The sequence below is a fragment of the Solanum dulcamara genome, chromosome 1 (assembly GCF_947179165.1).
Source record: "Solanum dulcamara chromosome 1, daSolDulc1.2, whole genome shotgun sequence".
Taxonomy (NCBI): domain Eukaryota; kingdom Viridiplantae; phylum Streptophyta; class Magnoliopsida; order Solanales; family Solanaceae; genus Solanum; species Solanum dulcamara.
The window spans coordinates 43,615,495-43,636,109 of record NC_077237.1 but is presented as its reverse complement, the minus strand read 5'-3'; the positions used below and the strand labels follow the sequence as shown (position 1 = coordinate 43,636,109).

At 35.5% G+C, this 20,615-nt stretch overlaps 1 protein-coding gene across 1 annotated transcript; it reads right to left on the bottom strand.

Moving 5' to 3' along the window:
* Positions 1-2,051: 2,051 nt before the first annotated feature.
* On the bottom strand, positions 2,052-15,284 carry LOC129887864 (U-box domain-containing protein 52-like). The gene is made up of 10 exons (XM_055963098.1): positions 15,056-15,284; positions 14,134-14,252; positions 13,878-13,996; positions 10,174-10,388; positions 10,029-10,092; positions 4,423-4,681; positions 3,782-3,883; positions 3,289-3,717; positions 2,343-3,113; positions 2,052-2,072 (listed from the first exon to the last, which is right to left on the bottom strand). The coding sequence occupies exons 1-10, from the start codon at positions 15,282-15,284 to the stop codon at positions 2,052-2,054; spliced, it is 2,328 nt and encodes a 775-aa protein (XP_055819073.1).
* Between the last annotated feature and the right edge of the window lie 5,331 nt (positions 15,285-20,615).

The window sequence follows — 20,615 nt, the reverse complement described above, 5'->3', positions numbered from 1 at the left end:
TGAAAGGAAAGAGGAAGGAGAGGGGTTTTCGTGGTGGTTCCTCTACTGGAGATCACGGTGGAGCAATGGAGGCGACGGAGGTGAGGCAGATTTGGTCTTTGCCGGCGAGCGACAACAAAGAGAGAGGGGAGTGGGGTGTGGCGGTGATGAGGTGAGAGAGAAAAGGGAAAAGTCATCTCTAGGTTTTGGGTATTTGGTAGATTGAAATAGGAAATGAGAATGTGATTTAATCTGGTCCATCCGATCAAAGAAATGGATGGCCAGGATTGAAAGCTGGGGGTTTGAGATTTAGAATTTAGCCAAATTTGATTTAAATGGGCTAGAATTGATAAGATTTGTACAATAAATTGGCTAGAATTGGTATGATTTGAATAAACCTTGGCTAGAGTTGACATAAAATCGAATAGAAAGGCTATGATTTAAATAATTTAGATGAAGATTAAATAGATTATTGTTTAATTAATAAAATTACTACACATATTAAATAAGTAAATAATTAACAACTTTTCATATAAAATAAATACACTTTACTATATACTAAATATATACGTAAAATCTTGAAGTATGAAAATCATTATTCCGTGTAAGAACCCATAAAATGTAAATAATATTATTAATATTATAATATTATAATAATAATAATAATAATAATAACAACAACAACAACAACTACAACAACAACAACAACAACAACAACACCAACAACAACCACCTAGTGAAATCCACAACGTAGGGTCTGGGGAGGGTAAAGTGTACGCAGACCTGACTACTACCAATGTAGGACGGTTGTTTTCGAAAGACCATCGACTCAATAAAAGCATAAAAGTATAAAAGAGGTTAGATAAGACATATATGAGAAAACAAATAACGAGAACGACAAGGATAAAATAATATAATAATAATAAGTTTGTAAAATTATGAATACCAAAGTATATAATTAATTGGATAAAAACTAAACATACCATTAAAGAAATAAGTTTTAAAAATACTTATTCAATCAAATAGCAATCCAAAAATGGGTTATAGGTCTGTTAAAATTGGGTATCAACAATTGTCATTAAAGATAGGGGGTGAAAGAGGAGAGCTGGTAGAAGCCATGTGAAAGGAAACTGAATAGAAAGAGACCTGGACAAGTTAAGCTGGGTGGGTGTTCTTTATATGTTTTTCTCTCAAAAACAGTTCTCAAAGATCAATTATGCTCTGATATCAATCGTAGAAGAGAAAGAGAAAACAAATATGAAAACAAAGAGATAATCCGGAGAAAGGGATGATATCTTTTTTTTTCATACAGCAAAAGTTTACACCATATATAGATACATAAAGTGGTCTGTCAAGTCCCTTAAATCCCAGAACACGCCTCCTTATATTAATCTTGAATAAAGCTTCAGCACACATTACAACTATCTTCTGAATTCTAGAACTTTACAACAAAAAAATTCAAAAGTTACAACAAAATATCAAGACAAAAGTACTTAAGTTGACAACACTTAGCAACACACAAAAATCAGCACCCTTCATCAGATAATCTACCTTTGTTCACTCAATCAACTATGTATCAATCCCAAATCAATTGAGTTCTAGAACTGTTTGCCCTTGGAATGTAACCAAAATTGAACACAATATATAACAGAGTCACAGTATGCTGTGATAAGCTTCGATGGCATCCAGGCCCGAGCTTTCGATCCTTCTATATACAACAGAAGAATTGCAAACAACTACAGTTGCTACTCTGAATTATTTATGTACTGGCTGACTAAAATTATTCATTCCCTGATCCTGCACATTAAAGAGGGGTCAGCTCCACTTCCACAAGAGAAAGAAAAGTTAAAAGAATTTTTAGCTAGGCAAAAGGAAAATATTGTTGTCTTGCATGTTGTTATGTGAATATTTTAACAGCTTTTATCTCGAATTGCACAAAAATTTGCAAAAAAGTGAACCTGCTAGTACTTTTCTTTTCCTTGCATCAACAATATGCAAAATTAAATACCTGATTGTTTTTCTTGAGAAGAAGATGGAGTTGAAACACTTTTTGAGCTTAATCCAGAATTCCCTCAAGGGTCACTAGACATTTCCTGCTAACCATGCTCATAATGTATTACAACTTCCTTGCTTTGTCACAAATCACTAGCAAGATATAGTACTAGGATATATCCTAAACTAATGTTAAAGTGTCACACGTTACTAGATATACTTCATTCTCAAACTAGTTTTAACAATAAGATGGTCGTGTAGTCAAATATTCCTATCACAAAAACCAAACCAGTACATTACTAGGGATGAAGTTTGGTAGAATAAATAATCAAAATTAAAATGTAGAAAAATTTATTCATTCACCAACTTGCCTGTGATGTAGATGCTTGGCTGTGGCTGTGGCTGGGGGAGGGGCAAGCACTTCCACCCATCACCAAGGGACCCATATTTTCTTCGGCCAATGCTCTCAATCGGTTAAGCTCAGGCAACACGACTTTTCCCAGGTCTGGCCTATCCTTCCGCCTCAGTTCTGCACATTGGAGTGCTAGCTTTGCAAAATTCAAGGTCTCTTCGATTGGCCAATCAAGAATCGAAGGATCTAGTATCTCTTTAAGCTCTCCACCCTTCTCAATGCATCGAGAAACGTAATGAGTTATGCCCATTGCCTGCTTGGCTGTTATCAATTGCAGAAGAAGAATTCCTAAGGAATAAACATCAGATTTCACCCCAAGCATGCCTGTTTGTTGATACTCTGGATCAATATAGCAAAAGGTGCCAGCTGCAGATGTCATCCGGTATTGTGTTACCTCTTCAGCAGTAGAAGGAGGGATAAGCCTTGATAGTCCAACATCACTAATCTTAGTTACAAAATTATGGTCAAGCAGAATGTTTCCAGGTTTGAGGTCACGGTGCACCAGAGGTTCTGGCTTGGTCTGGTGAAGAAAGAGCAAGCCCGTGGCGATCTCCGCTGCAATACGAAATCTAAGCTGCCATGAGAGTGCTTGTTTTTTATCTCCACGTTGCATGAGACGTTCCTCTAGGCTTCCATTTGCCATGTACTCGTATATCAAACAACCATATTCTGGGCAAGCTCCAAGAAGTAGTACCATATTAGGATGCCTCATACGACTCAGGACTTCAACCTGCGTTAAATAGATACAGAGAAAATAACTTAAATTACTTAAACTATCATTTCTTAGGCTTCCTGAAGATATGTCCTTGAAACTGCACTTTTTGTTTCATAAGCATACATTAAGTATTAAGAACCAAACATTATTAGGGGGCCTGCCTTGTTTTAGTTCAAGATGCGTACTGTACCTCTTGCTGAAATTGAGACCTTCCTTGTGCTGCGTCTGGACGTAAGACCTTAACTGCTACTGGTGTGTGATCAAGATAACATTTGTAGACAGGACCATATCCTCCTTCTCCAACCTTGAGAGAATCAGAGAAAAATTGTGTTGCCTCTTCAATTTCTTCAATGTTGTACCTTCTATATCTAAAATCACTTTGACCTAAGTTCATCATTGCTTTCTCCCTCTCCTCTGCTTCTTTATGAGCTTGCATTTCAGCATCTACTCTTCTTTTTGCTTCAAGTTCTGCAAGTCTCTGAGCTGCTTCGGCAGTTTCCATGGCAACCCTATATTTATCTCTCTCCTTTTCTGCTGTTACCTTTGCAGCTTCCTCTGCAAGACGAGCCTCCTCCAATCGCTTTTCTTCTTCCACCCGCCATAGATTGAGCTCCACTGACTACAAATATAGCATATAAAAAACTATACTATCCCATTAAAAAGTATGAGATGATTTTTTTCACCTTCTGTTTTGCTGTCAGTGCTTCCTTGCATGCTGTACTGTACAAGTCCATTGTCCTCTGAAGCTCCATCTTTAGCCTTCTCATTTCAGCCTCTCCATCGTCCTTTGAATTCTCAACAGTGATGTTATTACTTAACAGTGACATTAACAATATAAACAGGAAATCCCTTAACCTGAAGACTAGCATGCAACTTTTGCCATTTGAATCATCTGACCCATGCTTATATTCTAAATCATTTCTTTTATTCGGCATTAGGTGTTATAAGGTCTTCTAAACTGAAATAGGAGAATTCCTACTTCTATCCGTGCCATAAGTAACTGGTTTACCCCATAGTACTATTAGATTGTCTAGCCAAAAAATTGTTTATTGAAACGTATTATGCTTCTGTATGAGCTCCGTACATAATTAAGAAATTATATGGCTATGCGTCATGCTTTCTAGGTTCAACTTACTATTCTCCTGGTGTGTCGTTTCAGTTCTCCATTTATAGACTCATGATGTGAACTAGACTAATCAAAAAGGATTATTGAGCAGTTAACCACAATATATTTTATATTGCATTAAGGATACATTTGTTGTTGTCGATATTAAGTGTTTCATGAAGAAAATACTTGTCTATCATACAAAGAGAGTAAACTTACAGTCTCAAATGAGGATGATGAGAAGTCGTTGAAAGAGCTGAGCTCACTCCCCCTAGCTCCCAAGCGCTCTGAGCCAAAGCTACTATCTGAACTTGTTGATATTTGTGAAATACGGCCAGAATCCATTCCATCATACATCATGGAAGATGAACGATCAGTACTTGGCCTACCAGAGCTGACGAATGATAAATCAGTATCCGCTTCAGAAAGGTCAGAAAAAATCCTTGAAGGGATGACTCTTCGTCTATCAAATGGTGACCTGCTTCCAAAACTTGCTGGCTTTAGTGTGTATACATACCATAGGTGACCTATATATAATTTTCATCACATTCTTTTTTAATTTATTAAGCAGGACATCTTATTTCTGTTATATCAAAAGGGGTGAGTGTTTGGGGAGGAAGCACCACAACTAAAGTTTGATATGATGAAAATATTGAAAATAAATTGGACACGAGAATTTTACGTGGAAACCCCTCTAAATGATAGAAGGGAAAAACCACGGGGTAGAAGGATCTCACTATATTTTTATGGAGTACACAACTCTCAAATACAAGGAGAAAACAACAATTAACACTTCTCTCTTGTAAAAGGAACAACTACTAAAGAGGACACTCAAGACTACAATATTTCTCTTGGTGTATAACTCTCTTTGTATTCTTACTCTCTCTTTCTGGGATGATTTCAAATGAGGGCAAGAGACCCTATTTATAGGAGAAAGAAAACGTGTATACACGTTTTCTTACCGTGTCAACCAAATTTGCAGCCAACTTTGTCAAACAAAGTTGTTGCCAACCTTGCCCCCTTTTTTTGACTTGCTGCTAACCTTGACCAACCTTGGCCCCTTTTTTTTGACTTTTACATTCTCCCACTTGAAAATTTAATTGAGAATCAATTAAGTCTCCACATCATCCTTTCTATCCAATTACTGCGATGTTACGTTTCTGCTAGACCAATAGAAGATCGACACCATATGAACTTGTTACTGTTGATCGGCTTCGTAAACATATCTGCCAGGTTGTCATTAGTGTGAATTTTCTGAATATCCACACTGCCTTCTTCCACCTTCTCACGAACAAAGTGATACTGAACTCGTATGTGCTTTGTCCTTGAATGAAATGTCGGATTCTTTGCAAGATGCAAAGCGCTCTGACTGTCACAAAATAGAGCAACCTTCTCTTGTTTGTGCCCGAGCTCCTCCAGTAACATCTGCATCCATATTGCCTCTTTGCTAGCTTGTGTAGCTGCTACATATTCTGCTTCCGTCGTCGATGTAGCCACGATAGATTGTAGTTTTGAAACCCAGCTTACAGCTCCTCCAGCAAGAGTAAACACATAACTTGTGGTGGACTTGCTTTTATCAAGATCACCTGCATAATCTGAATCAACATAACCTTTAACAGTAAAGTCTGATCCTCCATAACACATTGTAACATCTGAGGTACCCTTGATGTATCTCAAGATCCTCTTAACAGTATTCCAATGCTCTCTTCCAGGATTAGCCATGTACCGACTAACCACTCCCACTGCTTGTACAATGTCAGGTCTTGTACATACCATGGCGAACATTAAACTTCCCACTGCTGATGCATACGGTACTCTAGACATCTCCATCCTCTCTGCTTCATTGCTAGGACACATACTTGAGGATAACTTGAAATTAATAGGAAGTGGGGTAGAAATTGACTTACAGTCTTGCATCTTGAAACGTCTCAAGATTTTCTTCAAGTAGTTGTTTTGAGAAAGCTAAATCTTCCTATTATTTCTGTCTCGGTGAATTTGCATCCCTATAATCTTGTTTGCTGGTCCCAAGTCCTTCATTTCAAACTCCCTAGCCAACTGTGCCTTTAAATTTGTGAGACGATCTTTGTTGGGGCCTGCTACCAATATGTCGTCAACATACAACGACAAAATAACAAAGTCTTCATCACCAAATCTCTTGTAATAAACACAAGGATCTGAACTATGTCTGTTGTATCCAAGGCTTATAATGAAGGAATCAAATCTCTTATACCAACATCTCGGCGCCTGTTTGAGACCGTATAGAGATTTGTTCAACCTGCAAACCAAGTCCTTTTTTCCCTGTTCTTCAAAACCTTCTGGTTGGAGCATATAAATTTCTTCTTCAAGTTCTCCATGAAGAAATGCAGTTTTGACATCTAACTGCTCCAAGTACAAGTCAAATGTAGCACACATCGCCAAGACCACTCGAATTGTTGTGAGTCGAACCACTGGAGAAAATATCTCATTGAAGTCGATACCTTCTTTCTGAGCGAATCCTTTCATCACCAATCTTGCATGATATTTCTCCACTTGATCATTACCATTGCGTTTGATCTTGTAGACCCATTTGTTTCCAATGGCCTTCCTTCCTTGTGGTAATTGAACAAGATCCCATGTTTTATTTTTATGAAGAGCTTCAATTTCTTCTTGCATTGCTTCCACCCACAGAGATGATTCTTGGCCTTTCATAACTTCTTGAAAGGTTGAAGGCTCTCCATCTTCTGTTAATATACAGTATGCAATATTACTCTCCATAGAATAATCTGAGTGCCAAGCTGGTTCTCTTTTCTCCCTAGTTGACCGTCGAACTTCTGGAGTTTCGATCTCAGCTTGCTCTTGTTCTTCGTGCTCTGGTGCTGCTTCAGAAGAAACTGGAACTTCTTCTATTTCTTCAACTTCAACTGTAGTAGTCTCTGATTTTTCTTTTGAAGTGCTACCTTCTTTTGCTTGTATCTTATTTTCAACAAATACAACATCCCTGCTGATTACCACCTTGCGGGCTGTGGGATCCCATAAGCGATACCCCTTGACTCCATCAGCATACCCTAAGAAAATGCATTTCCTGGATTTTGGATCCAACTTCGATTTTTCTTGGGTGTTGTACATAACATAAGCAGGACTTCCGAATATATGTAAGCGAGAATAATCAGCTGGTTTTCCTGTCCACATCTCCATTGGCGTTTTCAGATCAATTGCGGTTGATGGTGACCGATTGATCACATAACAGGCGGTTTTGACTGCTTCTGCCCAGAATGGTTTTTCCAACCCTGCAGTTGCCAACATAGCTCTTGTCCGTTCCAACAAGGTTCTGTTCATCCGCTCTGCTACTCCATTTTGTTGTGGAGTATATGCCACCGTGAACTGCCGTTTAATACCTTCTTGTTTACAGAAGTTATTAAATTCATCACCAGTGTATTCTCCTCCATTATTTGTCCTCAAACACTTGATCTTTTTCTCAGATTCAAATTCCACCCGCACTTTGAATTCTTTGAAAACTGAAAAAACATCTGCCTTTCTCTTGATTGGATACACCCAACTTCTCTTGGAGTAATTGTCGATAAATGACACGAAATATTTCGCTCCTCCTAGAGACTCCACCGGTGCTTGCCAGACATCAGAGTGAACCAGATCTAGTATTTCCTTGCTTTTAGTAGAGGAACTGCTAAACTTCAATCTATTTTGCTTACTGGTAACACAATGCTCACAAAAGGGTAGTGAAACCTTTTTGAGCCCTGGAAGAAGTTTTTGCTCAGCAAGAATCTTCAAACCTCGTTCCGACATATGGCTAAGTTTACGATGCCATATCATCGTTGATTCTTCAAATGAACTTGCTGACGCGGTTGATGCTTCTCCTTCTTGGTGTGTTTCACCTTTAAGCACATATAGATTTGCAGCAAGTTTTTCTGCTTTTATCACTACAAGCGCTCCTTTGGATATTCTCATGACTCCACCATGAGTCTTATATGAACATCCATTATCATCTAGTTGTCCTAAAGACAATAGATTCTTCTTCAAGTCTTTTACATGTCGTACCTCCTGGATGGTGCGAACCGTGCCATCATACATCTTTATTTTGATGGACCCAATACCAATAACATCCAAAGCATGATCGTTTCCCATGAACACAGACCCTCCTGATATAGGATTATATTGATGGAACCATTCTCTCCTGGAAGTCATGTGCCATGTTGCTTCTGTGTCCATGATCCAGACATCAGTGAAACGTTTTCTGCCTTCATTATTTGATATTGCCTCACTACATAAAATATCTCCATCATCCGAGGTACATGCAATATTCCCTTGAGCATTTGATGGCTCAGGATTTTCACTCTTCTTCTTGAACCGACAATCTTTCTTGAAGTGCCCTTTCTTGCCACAATTGTAGCACTTGATATTCTTCTTACTTCTTGATTGAGATCTGCCATGATTGTGACTTCCACTGGGGCCACGTTCCGTTGGTCTTCCTCTCACCATCATCAAAGCTTCAGCTTGCTGCGAACTTGTTTGTCTGTCTTCCTTATTTTTGCGCCTATTTTCTTCTTCCAAGACAGCGGCTGCAATTTCATCGAAAACTAGACTGTCTGTATTGTTCGTCAGGTTGATGATGAGTTGATCATACGATTCAGGCAGACTTTGAAGTAGAAGCTCCGCACGTTCAGTACCCTTTATTTTGCAACCCATTGTTGTAAGTTGCGAAAATAGAGTATTCAAAGTATTGATGTGTTCAGTAACTGACATGGACTCTGCCATTCGAAGAGTATACAATCTTCTTTTTAAGAAGATTTTATTATGCAAAGACTTGGCCTCATACAACCCTGTAAGGGTATCCCATATTTCCTTCGCCGTCCGCTTTTCCGCTACACTAGACAACACTTGATCAGCTAGTGCCAAGTGTAGATCAGCAACTGCGTTGCTGTCTATGTCGTTCCACTTGTTGTCATCAACAAAGTCTGTGGGCCTGCCATCAATTGCAGCTAAGCAATTGTCTTTTCTCAATATCGCTTTTATTTTCATTTTCCACAATGAGAAATTAGTCCCATTGAATTTTTCAACATCAAACTTTGTTGTACTCGACATTGTTATTTGCTTCACACCATTCTAGATCGTTTCTGAATATTTTTGCGAACAGTCGTGACAAACTGTACCGTCACCGAAATTTACTATTCACGTGAATAGTACTATTCACCGAATTTTAGTATTCACGAAAAGTTACTATTCACAGATAGTATCTTCGCATAAAATAGACAGAATAACCGAGGGCTCTGATACCACTGTTGGGGGGAGGAAGCACCACAACTAAAGTTTGATATGATGAAAATATTGAAAATAAATTGGACACGAGAATTTTACGTGGAAACCCCTCTAAATGATAGAAGGGAAAAACCACGGGGTAGAAGGATCTCACTATATTTTTATGGAGTACACAGCTCTCAAATACAAGGAGAAAACAACAATTAACACTTCTCTCTTGTAAAAGGAACAACTACTGAAGAGGACACTCAAGACTACAATATTTCTCTTGGTGTATAACTCTCTTTGTATTCTTACTCTCTCTTTCTGGGATGATTTCAAATGAGGGCAAGAGATCCTATTTATAGGAGAAAGAAAATGCGTATACGCGTTTTCTTACCGTGTCAACCAAATTTGCAGCCAACTTTGTCAAACAAAGTTGTTGCCAACCTTGGCCCCTTTTTTTGACTTGCTGCCAACCTTGGCCCCTTTTTTTTGACTTTTACAGTGAGGAGGTAGATTTACTTCATTAACCGTTAACATGTTCAAGTAGGTGAAGCAGATCCGCGACACCAATAGCAATAGTTGGAACTTACCCAATTTTTTTGCTTTCATCAGTTATGAATGATCGTCGTTGAGACCTGTCCACGATTGATCCAGCTGCACATGTAGTTGACAGGGTAAGTTAAACAAAAATGTGTTGATGTTAAGAAAAGGAAAAAAAAAACATGGATGTCATACTATGGATCGCCCTGCTACGTGCAGTAGGGGTAAAACCACCACTATGAACATGTTCTTCCAATTGCTGTATTTGTTTATAAAGAGGCGACGCCATAGGGGCTGGGCGAGAAGCATTTTTCACAGAAGAGATCTTTGACTTTGAGATGACATAAACAGTGCAGAAATCTGGTGCTCCCTTAGATACAGTGCTCGGTATATCTGTAACCTTCAACCGTCTGTGCCAGATACTTGCATTAGAGTTTATATTAGACCCTTAACCAACCTTTGAATGCCAAAGATTCAACAATTATCAAATACAATGTCTTCTTTACAACAAACAATTACATTCATATTTTACAACAAACAATTACCTTGATATTTTAGACAATGTTGTAGATATGCAAAGGGAGCTTAAGTGCTCTTAGTTATCAAATTTAATGAGTGTGTGGAACACTTTACCATTATCATAAACATGATGTTGCATTTTAATTACTCAATGAGAATGCAAACGAAAAAAATTCTCTATGGGTCCTTTTTTTATTTATTCTTCTTTGTCTTATGTGAAGTCCCTCATTGATTTAGAACAATCTATTCTTCTTTTTCTATTAAATTGTCTTTTGATAGAGTTGTAAAGAGCTAGTAAGAAGGACAGGTATCACGCACATAAGAAATGGGATTAGCATAAGAAGAAAAACTTAATTCTTGAGGAACTGATCAGTCACACATGAGAACTGAGAAGGCAAATTGTCTTAAAAAAGATAGAATTAAGCTCTTTCTCTTAATTTATATAAATCTAACCTTGCAAAATTTTCTACTACTGTTGTGAAAGACATGTTCAATGGAAAACAAAAGTGCTGAAAATGGGATATGTGCAGAAGAATAATCACTTCAACAAGTCCAAGGCATTTCTGTGTTAATAAGGAGTTGTTTTATGACTTTTAGGAATCCATTGATGGTGAGTGTTTACGTAGGTAACTCTACTACTATTGGAGTTATGTGTAACGGAAAAATTCTACTTAAATTAACTTTCTCAAAAATTAGTCTTGAACAATGTTCTGTATGTTCTCTCCCTTGGTAAAAACTTAGTTTGTGGGGTACTTCTCAACAAAGCAAGCCTTAAACTTATTTTTGTATTTGATAAAATAATTATTTCTCATGAAGAAGACTTTCTTGGGGAGAGATATCTTAGTGGGGTTTATTTGTATTAAATATTGTTCAAAGAATTGTTAATAATGCAATTGTTTCGAGTCTGCTAACATGGTTGAGTTTGTTAATTTGTGACATGGTAGACTAGATTATGTTAATATTCTTTTATTAAAATACCCAGAACAATGGAATTAATCATTTTGATAAAAATTGATGATTTTTGTAAGTGTCACATGTGTAGAAACAATAGCCAAGATATATTTCAAGCCTGTTACTCATAGAAAGACAAAATTTAGTTGAATTAGTAAATTCATACTTAGCAGATTTCATGAACACTATTAGCAAAGGCTAAAAGAAATATTACATTACTTTTGTTGATGATTTTTCTAGATACACTAAGATATATTTTCGTAAGTCTAAAGAAGGGTCTAAAAACATATTTTTGAAATTCAAAGTGAAAGTGAAAAATCAATTAGACAGAAGAGGCTTAAATCTAATAGGGGAGGTGAATACAATATTAATACTCTAGAGGTTTTTATGAGGAAAATGATATTATACATGATGTTATTGCTCTCTATACTCCATAACAAAATGATGTAACTAAACAAAAAAATTGAACCCTTAAAAAAATGACAAACTTTATGCTTTTAAGGTCGGATCTATTTGACAACATGTGTGGGAAGTTGTTTTGTTTACATGTTATGTTCATAATAAGGTCTCTCATAAGAAGATGCAAGACTCTATATGAGTTATGAAAAGAGTTTGCCTCTAACTTATAATTTCTTAAAGTGCAAGGGTGTTTAGCTAAAGTTGGAGTCCTTGATTTTAAATGGTAAATGTTAGTAAGTTTTTTGTTAACTCTTTTTCTTGGGTATGCTAAAAAATAGAGTTGCATATAGATTTATGTTTTTGAATAATTTTTTATTTGTGTATTTAGAGATGCAAAATTTTTTGAGCATATTTTTCATTTGAGAAATGATATGCCTAGCAATGTGTCAAATAATGCTTCTACATATATGCTTGTTAATTCTCATGTTGTGTCTTCTTCTAATATTATCGATAATGAGCATGAAATTGAACTTAGAAGAAATAAAAAAACATAGAATTGAGAGTACCTTTGGTCCTAATTTTACCACTACTTTTTAACTGAGAATTTTTTGACATTGATATTTAAATGATGGATTAGTGTCATTCTATTTAATAATTAAAAAAGACCCTAAGACTTATGATGAATTAATGAGGCCAACAGATGCGATGCTTCTTTTTTTTTTTTTTTAATTTGGAAAGAGACCATTAAAATTGAATTAAATTTTATAATTTCTAATCACAATTGAAACTTGTATGATTTGCCTAAAGGTTGAAAATTCATAAGTAGCAACTGGATATTTTAAAAGAAATTGATAATTGATGGTACAATTGATAAATATTAGACTAAACTTGTGATTAGGGGTTTTAGTGAAAAGAAAATGAATACTTTGATACTATTCTTTTGTGATCAAAATAGAGACCATTAACGTTCTTGTTGTCTTAACCACTGTTCATAGTTTAGTGGTACATTAAATGGATATTAAAACAGCAATTCTAAAAGGTGACTTAAAGAAAGAGATCTATATGACTCTACTGGAGGGATTTGCGATCTCAAAACCTAAGGATAAATATGCAAATTGAGAAAGCCACCATATGATCTAAAGCAGGCACCTACGGAATAGTATGAAAAGTTATTGACATATTAGTGGACAATGTTGTTATTCTTAACACATCTGACACTTTGTTTATTTCAAAATAATAGAATCAAATTGTGTGATTATATGTTTGTATGTGGATGACATGTTAAGTTTTGGCCCTAATGTGAATGTTGTTAACGAGATTAGTTTGGATTAACTTTTTTGAAGTATTTTTTTAGCTAAAATAGTTTTAATTTACTTTTGAAATGTTTGGGCAAATTAAAAAAGTGCTTATAAGCACCTGATTTTAAGCTAAAATAATAAAAATAAGTCAAAGTCATAAAGTTAGAATTTCTAACTTATGACTTATGACTAATAATTCAAAAGCCAAAAGTCAATCCAAACAAACTCTAACAACTTTTTATCTTCTAAATTTTAAATGAAAAACCTTGGAGATGCATATGTGATTTTAGAAATGAAAATCAAAAGAGCTGTTAGTGATTTCTCTTTGTCTCGGTCTCATTCATGTTATGTGAAAGATAAAAGTGTTCTTTATTTCTTCGTCTTCTCATATTGTTTTCTATGCAATCGGTGTCATGTGCAAACTTCAAACTTTGAGCCAGTGGTGCAGGTGTTGAAAGTGATTGTGTAATTTTGGGGAGTCGATCGGCTATAATAATTTGCATTCACATCGAATGGAAATTGCTTTCAAGACTCTCACGACACAATATTTGTAATAATTTATTTAGTATTTTTAATTTCAATTCAATATTAATATTGTACCAGTATTTTTCCAACACAATTACTATTAGTTAAGAGGAAATGATAAAATGTTTGAGAACAAGTGGTACATGGATTGCAGGCAGTGAAACACCTAAGTTATTCTTGATTGTAGTAATAATTAAAATATGTGACCTGATAAAGCCATGCCTAGATGCTCCAAGAACCAAGTTCTGGATGGCAGCACTAGATAAATATTCTGTCAGTGCTTTTGCTACATCTGCATCTTCAAGTATAACATCCAAGCAACGAATCTGTTCAAAACAAAAACAGATGTATATTGTTGATGAAAATCCCATGATTACTATATATATATATATATATATATATATATATATGTTAATGTAATTGAAAAAAGTGCTTACATAATGTAATTGAAAAAAGTGCTTACATCTTTACGCGTACAAAAGCAATGAAAAGTAAGAAACAATTCTTTGGTTTGTTTCTCAAGGTTTTGGCCGTGTGCAGATAAATTTCCATCTACTACGTGAACACCACCACAGTTTCCATCTGTATATTCAATAAATTTGATGTTGGTTAGCTAACATCGTGTTGTGGACTTGGATCATATACTAAGTAAACTAAAACTAGACATTATATATGCTCTATCATTTCTACAAGTAGATCTAATTGCTGAAATTACATAATGTAAAATGAATATTGCTTTTTCTTTGTTTATTTCTGTAAAAGACTAGCAATTTAAAACGAGCCAAATTCTGCTGTATCCGTAAGAAAACTACTTGCCATGTCGCCGGGATTCAAAAGTTGATTTGAAATCTCCTAAAAGTCCCTAATTACAAATTTGTAATTCAAGTGGAAATATCTATAATATGGATTTTTATTTGCATAATACTTCACTACATCTGCCCACCACGAGGTCGTTTGGAAACAATCACCAAGTCATCCTGAACTACAGAGTGCGAGCAATAATGCCAACCATCTTATATGTAATGACACATTATTAAATAAAGGATCGAGAAACTGACAAATATATCCTCAACTTTGCGATTTATAGTGGATATATATATGCTTCGTTAAAAAAAGGTGCCTCTAACAAATTGTGCATATTTACTCTTTTCGTTAATAAACCTTATGTAATAGCCGTAATAAATTAAAATGATTTTTGTGCAACAAGAAAAAGAAAAGTAACTTCTGTGAAATGAGCATCAACTTGAATGGAAACCCAAATCCCAATTCCCTTTTCTTACAATCATTAATTAATTAATTCACCTGGTAGCTCATTTGAAACAGATACACGCAAGAAGAATTGATTCAGGGGAAACATATATATAGAAGATAGATGGGGAGCATACATTGTGAAGAAACAGGCTTGGTGACAACATGAATAAGGACAAGAGTTTGTCCTCTCTTAACCAAATTGTCAGTGGCCCATTTGATTGCATATTGGCTTCCTTTATCTTTGTCAATAGCAAGTGCGACTACTCCAGTCCCATTTCCATTCCCTCTTTTGTTTGCAGGGCTTCCCTTATTATTTGGGAGCCACATTTTATCCCTTTTCAATAATCTCAACTTACAAAACATGCATGCATCATATATATGTCAAAGTTCCCTCTTTGATTCTTCTCTTTCCCTACTTGGGATTTTTAATTTGTTTTATTTTTTCTTCAAAGTGATTGTTTGGACGAGTACAAGACAAAATTATGTAACAACCACCGAATTGTCTGCTTAATATGGGAAGAATCGAAAATGTCTCCATTGTGTGTCTCATTGTATGCCCCCCATAACTAAACACTATAAAATTAGTTATAAGAATTCTTATTTCCCCCCCTTTCCCTCATTGTTTATTTTCATTTTCCCTTTCCTCCATTTATGGGTTACTCCCAATTCTATGCCTATATTTTCTAATTTATCTCTTCCTAATTATACGTAAAATCCCCAAAAAATCTTATTTTTACTTGAAACACTAATTCTTTTCCTATAAATCCGACGTGCTAATGTTTTGTTTTTTTGCTTACAAATTCAAAGTGCTCCAATGAAAGAAAAAAACATTTACACAAGAGTTCATGTAGCATATAGATAACGTTTGTTGAAACTTCATGCTAAAGCTTTAACAAACTTCTAAGCCCGTTTTCAGTGGCGGATCTAGGATTTAAAGGTCGTGAGTGCTCATTTTCTTTAACATAAAATCACTTGCAACCACACAATATAAATCTATAGCTACTCGAACATGCAAAAATAAAAGCAAATGATAAAACAATGATCAATATTATCATCACCAAAAATAACTTATAATCACAAGTCACAATGACCTACCAGTAATCTTATCATTAAAAGAAGAGACTTCTAGCCTTAAAGTCATAATTGATCTCAACGACTTTTCATATGTTGAAAACGATGAATAATAGCATCATTGCTTATAGATGCGATCTTACACTCTACTTAACAAACTAAACAACCGTTCAAAAATTCATCACCAAAACTATTACGAAGTTCATTTTTGATGTAATTCATAGATGAGAAAGAATGTTCCACAGAAGCAGCAACAACAAGAAGAATGAGAGTCAACTTAATAAGCAAATAAACAAGTGGCTAAGTTGGTTGTAGATCTAACTTCACTAATACTTTAGCAATGACACTAATTCCTTCAAGTTGAAGAACCTCTTGTCAGAACCACTAGCATAAACTATAAAACTATCAAGCTGACAACTGAGATCTCGAAGCTTATTGCTATCAAATTCATTCATATAATATTCAGCCAACCTCATTATGCTTATGGCATGCAGTTTCAATTAGAAGGGTTTTGGGTTTTCTGAAGGAGAAAGGAAGTATGAGAAGTCAAGGTTAAAAGAAAAGAGGACAAAAAAGTTTTCTTAAAAGTGGATTGCGTGTAGTTTATAGGGAAAAAAAGGACTGCTGGTGGTGAGATTCGAACCCTCATCCAGCAACTCAAGGTTCCCGCACTAAACCTTCAGCATTGGGCCCAGAATCGAAGGACCCATCAGTATTTTTGTTCTATGGGTACTTATTTATATTATATATAAGTTTTTGCATATTTTTTATATAAATATACAAATTTTTTGTTGGGATCAATGGGTGCTTGAGCGTTCGGCATGCTCCACGTAGATCCACCCCTGCTTCCTTTCTTTCCTATTGCATCCAATGATATTCATGAAAATTTAGACCCTCACTGAAAATCTGACTCCTTTTGACATATGCCCGGTATTGAGTGACTTGAAGATTGATGAATGAGGCAAAGAGTTATAAGGCATGTTCATTCAATAGGATCGGAAGATAACAAAAGTGTCAGATACTTTTAGTTGAAATTACAAAATTGTCTTGTATTTTTATGATTTCTATTAGGAAAATGAGGAATAACACAGAATATATACCGTCAAAATAATAAGGATAAATGAAAAAAATAACATTAAGAACTTAACGTGAAAAACCTTTTGAATAAGAAAAAAATCATGGGCCAAGAAGAGCGTTTGATATATATTCAAATGTATTGTGATAAAAATCATGGGCCAAGAAGAGCGTTTGATATATATTCAAATGTATTGTGATAAGTGTATTGTGATTAGTTAGTAGTTAGTTGTTACTGTTCCATTAATGATGAGTTAGTTAGTTAGTTGTTACAATGATTAGTGCACAATGCGAGCTGTTGATGAGTGAGCTGGCAAAGGAGTTAGTTAGTTAGGATATTTTATAATCCTTGGCTATAAAGCCTGATGCTTGGCTTCATTTGGAAGGTAACACAACATTGATCTCAATAAGATTCTCTCTTCTCTCTCACTTCCATAGTTCTTCTTAGGCTTGCAATGGAGTTTTGAGCTCTCAAAACTCACATTTTATCATGGTACCAGAGAAGTCGATGCTGACTGATTAGAGTGGAATTACAGACAAGTGTTTAGATCTCTTCAAGACAGATTTTAGGTATATTCTAGATAATTGTTTTTGTTTGCTTTGTTTCTAGAATCTGCAAAAATGGTGATTTCAAAAATCGATCAGAATGATCCTTTGCATATTGGCCCTTCAGATACTTCTAGAGCTGTGTTGATTCTAATAAAATTTATTAGATCTGAGAACTATGGAATTTGGAGAAGGTAAATGAGGATTGCATTGTTTGGGAAGAAGAAATATAGTTTTGTAATAGGTGCTTACACAAGAGGGATATATAGAGAGGAACTCCACGAGTAATAGGAGATATGTAATGCAATCATCCTTTCATGGATAATGAATACAGTCAGTGGAGAGCTTCTCAGTGGTTTTGTATATGCTACAACTGCCTTCTCAGTTTGGGCAGATCTAAAAGAGAGATTTGACAAAGTAAATCTTATGAGAATCTATCAATTGCACAGAATAATCACTACACTTGCACAAGGTATAAATTCTGTATCTTATTACTTTACCAAGATGAAGACATTATGGGGTGAGTATGATGCAGTGATACCAAGTCCTTTTTGCACATGTCCTCAATCGAAAGAGTATCTGGATCACATGCAACAATTAAGAATGATTCAATTTTTGAGTGGCTTAAATGAATCATATGACCAGGCTCACAAAAACATTTTGTTTAAAAGAGCTACACCATTGATCTTGGGTGTATTTATATGCCGAATAACCAAATTATCCCTTATGTTTAGCTGAGTTTGAGAGCAAATTTCATAATTTTAGTACATATTTTAGTCATTTGAGTGTTGTTGAGCTAACCAACATGATTAGATATTTTTAGGGATAAAAATTGAAAGAATGAACCTTGCAAATGTGTGATCAAAACACAAGATGGAAAACTGAAGCACAAAAGTGGAGCTGGGTAGAAGAAGTAAAGAAAAAGAACTAGCATAAACCCTCTCCACGTCGCTAAGAGGTTCCAGGAAAGAGGGCATGAATTTAATGCTAAAAAGCATTGAGATAGAAGAGTTTGCACCCCGTCCGCATCGCGGATTGGGTTAAGGGCTAGTGTAATCTCACCGAGGGAGCTATGAAGGCAAAAAGCTTAAAAAGGCAAAAATGTGAAGAAATGAAGCCTATTCGAGTCGCGGCCTTCAGGGCAAGTTTTTGATTATCGTGAATTTCTAAGACTATAAATAGAACACTTGTAATTATTATTGATTATTTAGTCTTTTATCCGGGAAAATGCGAAGGAAACAACAAAGAACATTTATTAGGGTTGCTTTCACTAACATTCTTTCTTAATTTCTACTCTTTAAATGTTCATCGAATCTATTTGTTTTGTAATTCGTACAATGACTGGCTAAGTTTACCTACTCTAGGGTCTTAGATATGAAGTTATGGTATAATATTCTCCAATTTGGTTGAAGATGGGTTAATAACTCTTATTACTCCTGCATTTTCGTTTTTCTATTCTAATGTTTGGCCAGCGTTAGGATATAACTGTTGTCTACCTTAAACTCAGAAGATGGATAGGGGATAGAACAAGGAATGGAGGGATCTTGTTCATTCTAGGATTTACTTAGAATGATTTGTATGTAGGATGCATGTGATACATACCTATACACCACATGTGGTTTAGAGATAGGAAGATAGTTTAATGCATTTTTATTGGTTCATGCCTATTCTTGCTCAACGATGTAGTTAGGCTATCAATAAAGACAGAAAATTAAAGATCGGAAGACCATGCTTGTAATATCAACCATATAAACTATTTATTAAATAACCCATTGGATACCAAGGTAAGGAATATCATGCTTGACCTCTATTGATGCTACAACCCTGGAATTTATTATAATCTAATTAATTTCCATTTAAATTAGTGAATCATCATTAGTAGTCGTTAGTTATCATTCTCTACAATTAGAAGTAATCAAATATTAACCATTCTTACAACACACGCGATTTGTTTAGTTCGTTGAAAAGTTATAAGTAGCTTAATTAAAGTCCTTTGGGTTCGACAATCTGGCTCTGAAAAGAATCACTATATTACTTGTAAGACCGCGTATATTTGTGTGTGCTTTTGTAGAAACAAGTTTTTGGCGCCGTTACCGGGGACTTTATATTAGGCAATTTATTCTTTAGGAAGTTTCTATTTTGGTTGTGCTAGTGTAGATAACTTGATCTTAGTTGTGAATTTGCGTAGGTAACTCAGACAGTACACTAGGCAGAAGTGGGGAGATTGTATACCCACTAACTGAGCCTGAAAGATTTTTATATCTACAATGGTAAAGAGCGGCTTCTCAATACCCAGTGTAATAACTCAATCTGGAGGATAATCAAGAAGTGCCAGATGTGGTACCTATAGAGATGGAAATGAGGACAATGCATGATGTGGAAGTCCCACTAACAACTAATGTCACTTCCAATATTCCAAAACTGCCAGTTGGAGGTAGATTTGAGCTAAAGCAGAATATTGTGCAACTTTTACACACCAAGGGGCAGTTTACTGGTTTGTATCATGAAGATCGCCAAGTACAAATCCAAAACTTTCTGGAAATCAGTGATACTTACATTCTAATTGGGGTATCTCCTAATTATGTGAGGTTGACATTATTTCCCTTTTCTCTGTTGGGGGAAACAAAGTGGTGGTTGAAGTCAAAATCACCAAATTCAATCACTACGTGTAGCAACTTAGCTAGGAAGTTTCTAATTAGGTTCTTTCCTTCGGGGAAGACAACAAAGCTGTGAAGTGAAATCCTGAGCTTTAAAACAATATAGAGAGAATTAGTACCAAGATTGGGATATGTTTAAATTTCTACTCATTAGTTGTCCTCAACATTATTAAGATAATGAGGTGTTGGTCTATACCTTTATTGAGAGATTGGAACCCAATACCAAAATTCTTCTTGACTCTTCTTCAGGTGGACAGGCACAGAAGAAGACTTATGCTGAGCTATATACATTTTTTAATCGCATATCTCAAAGAAATCCTGAGTGGAACGATGGAAACTCTAGGCC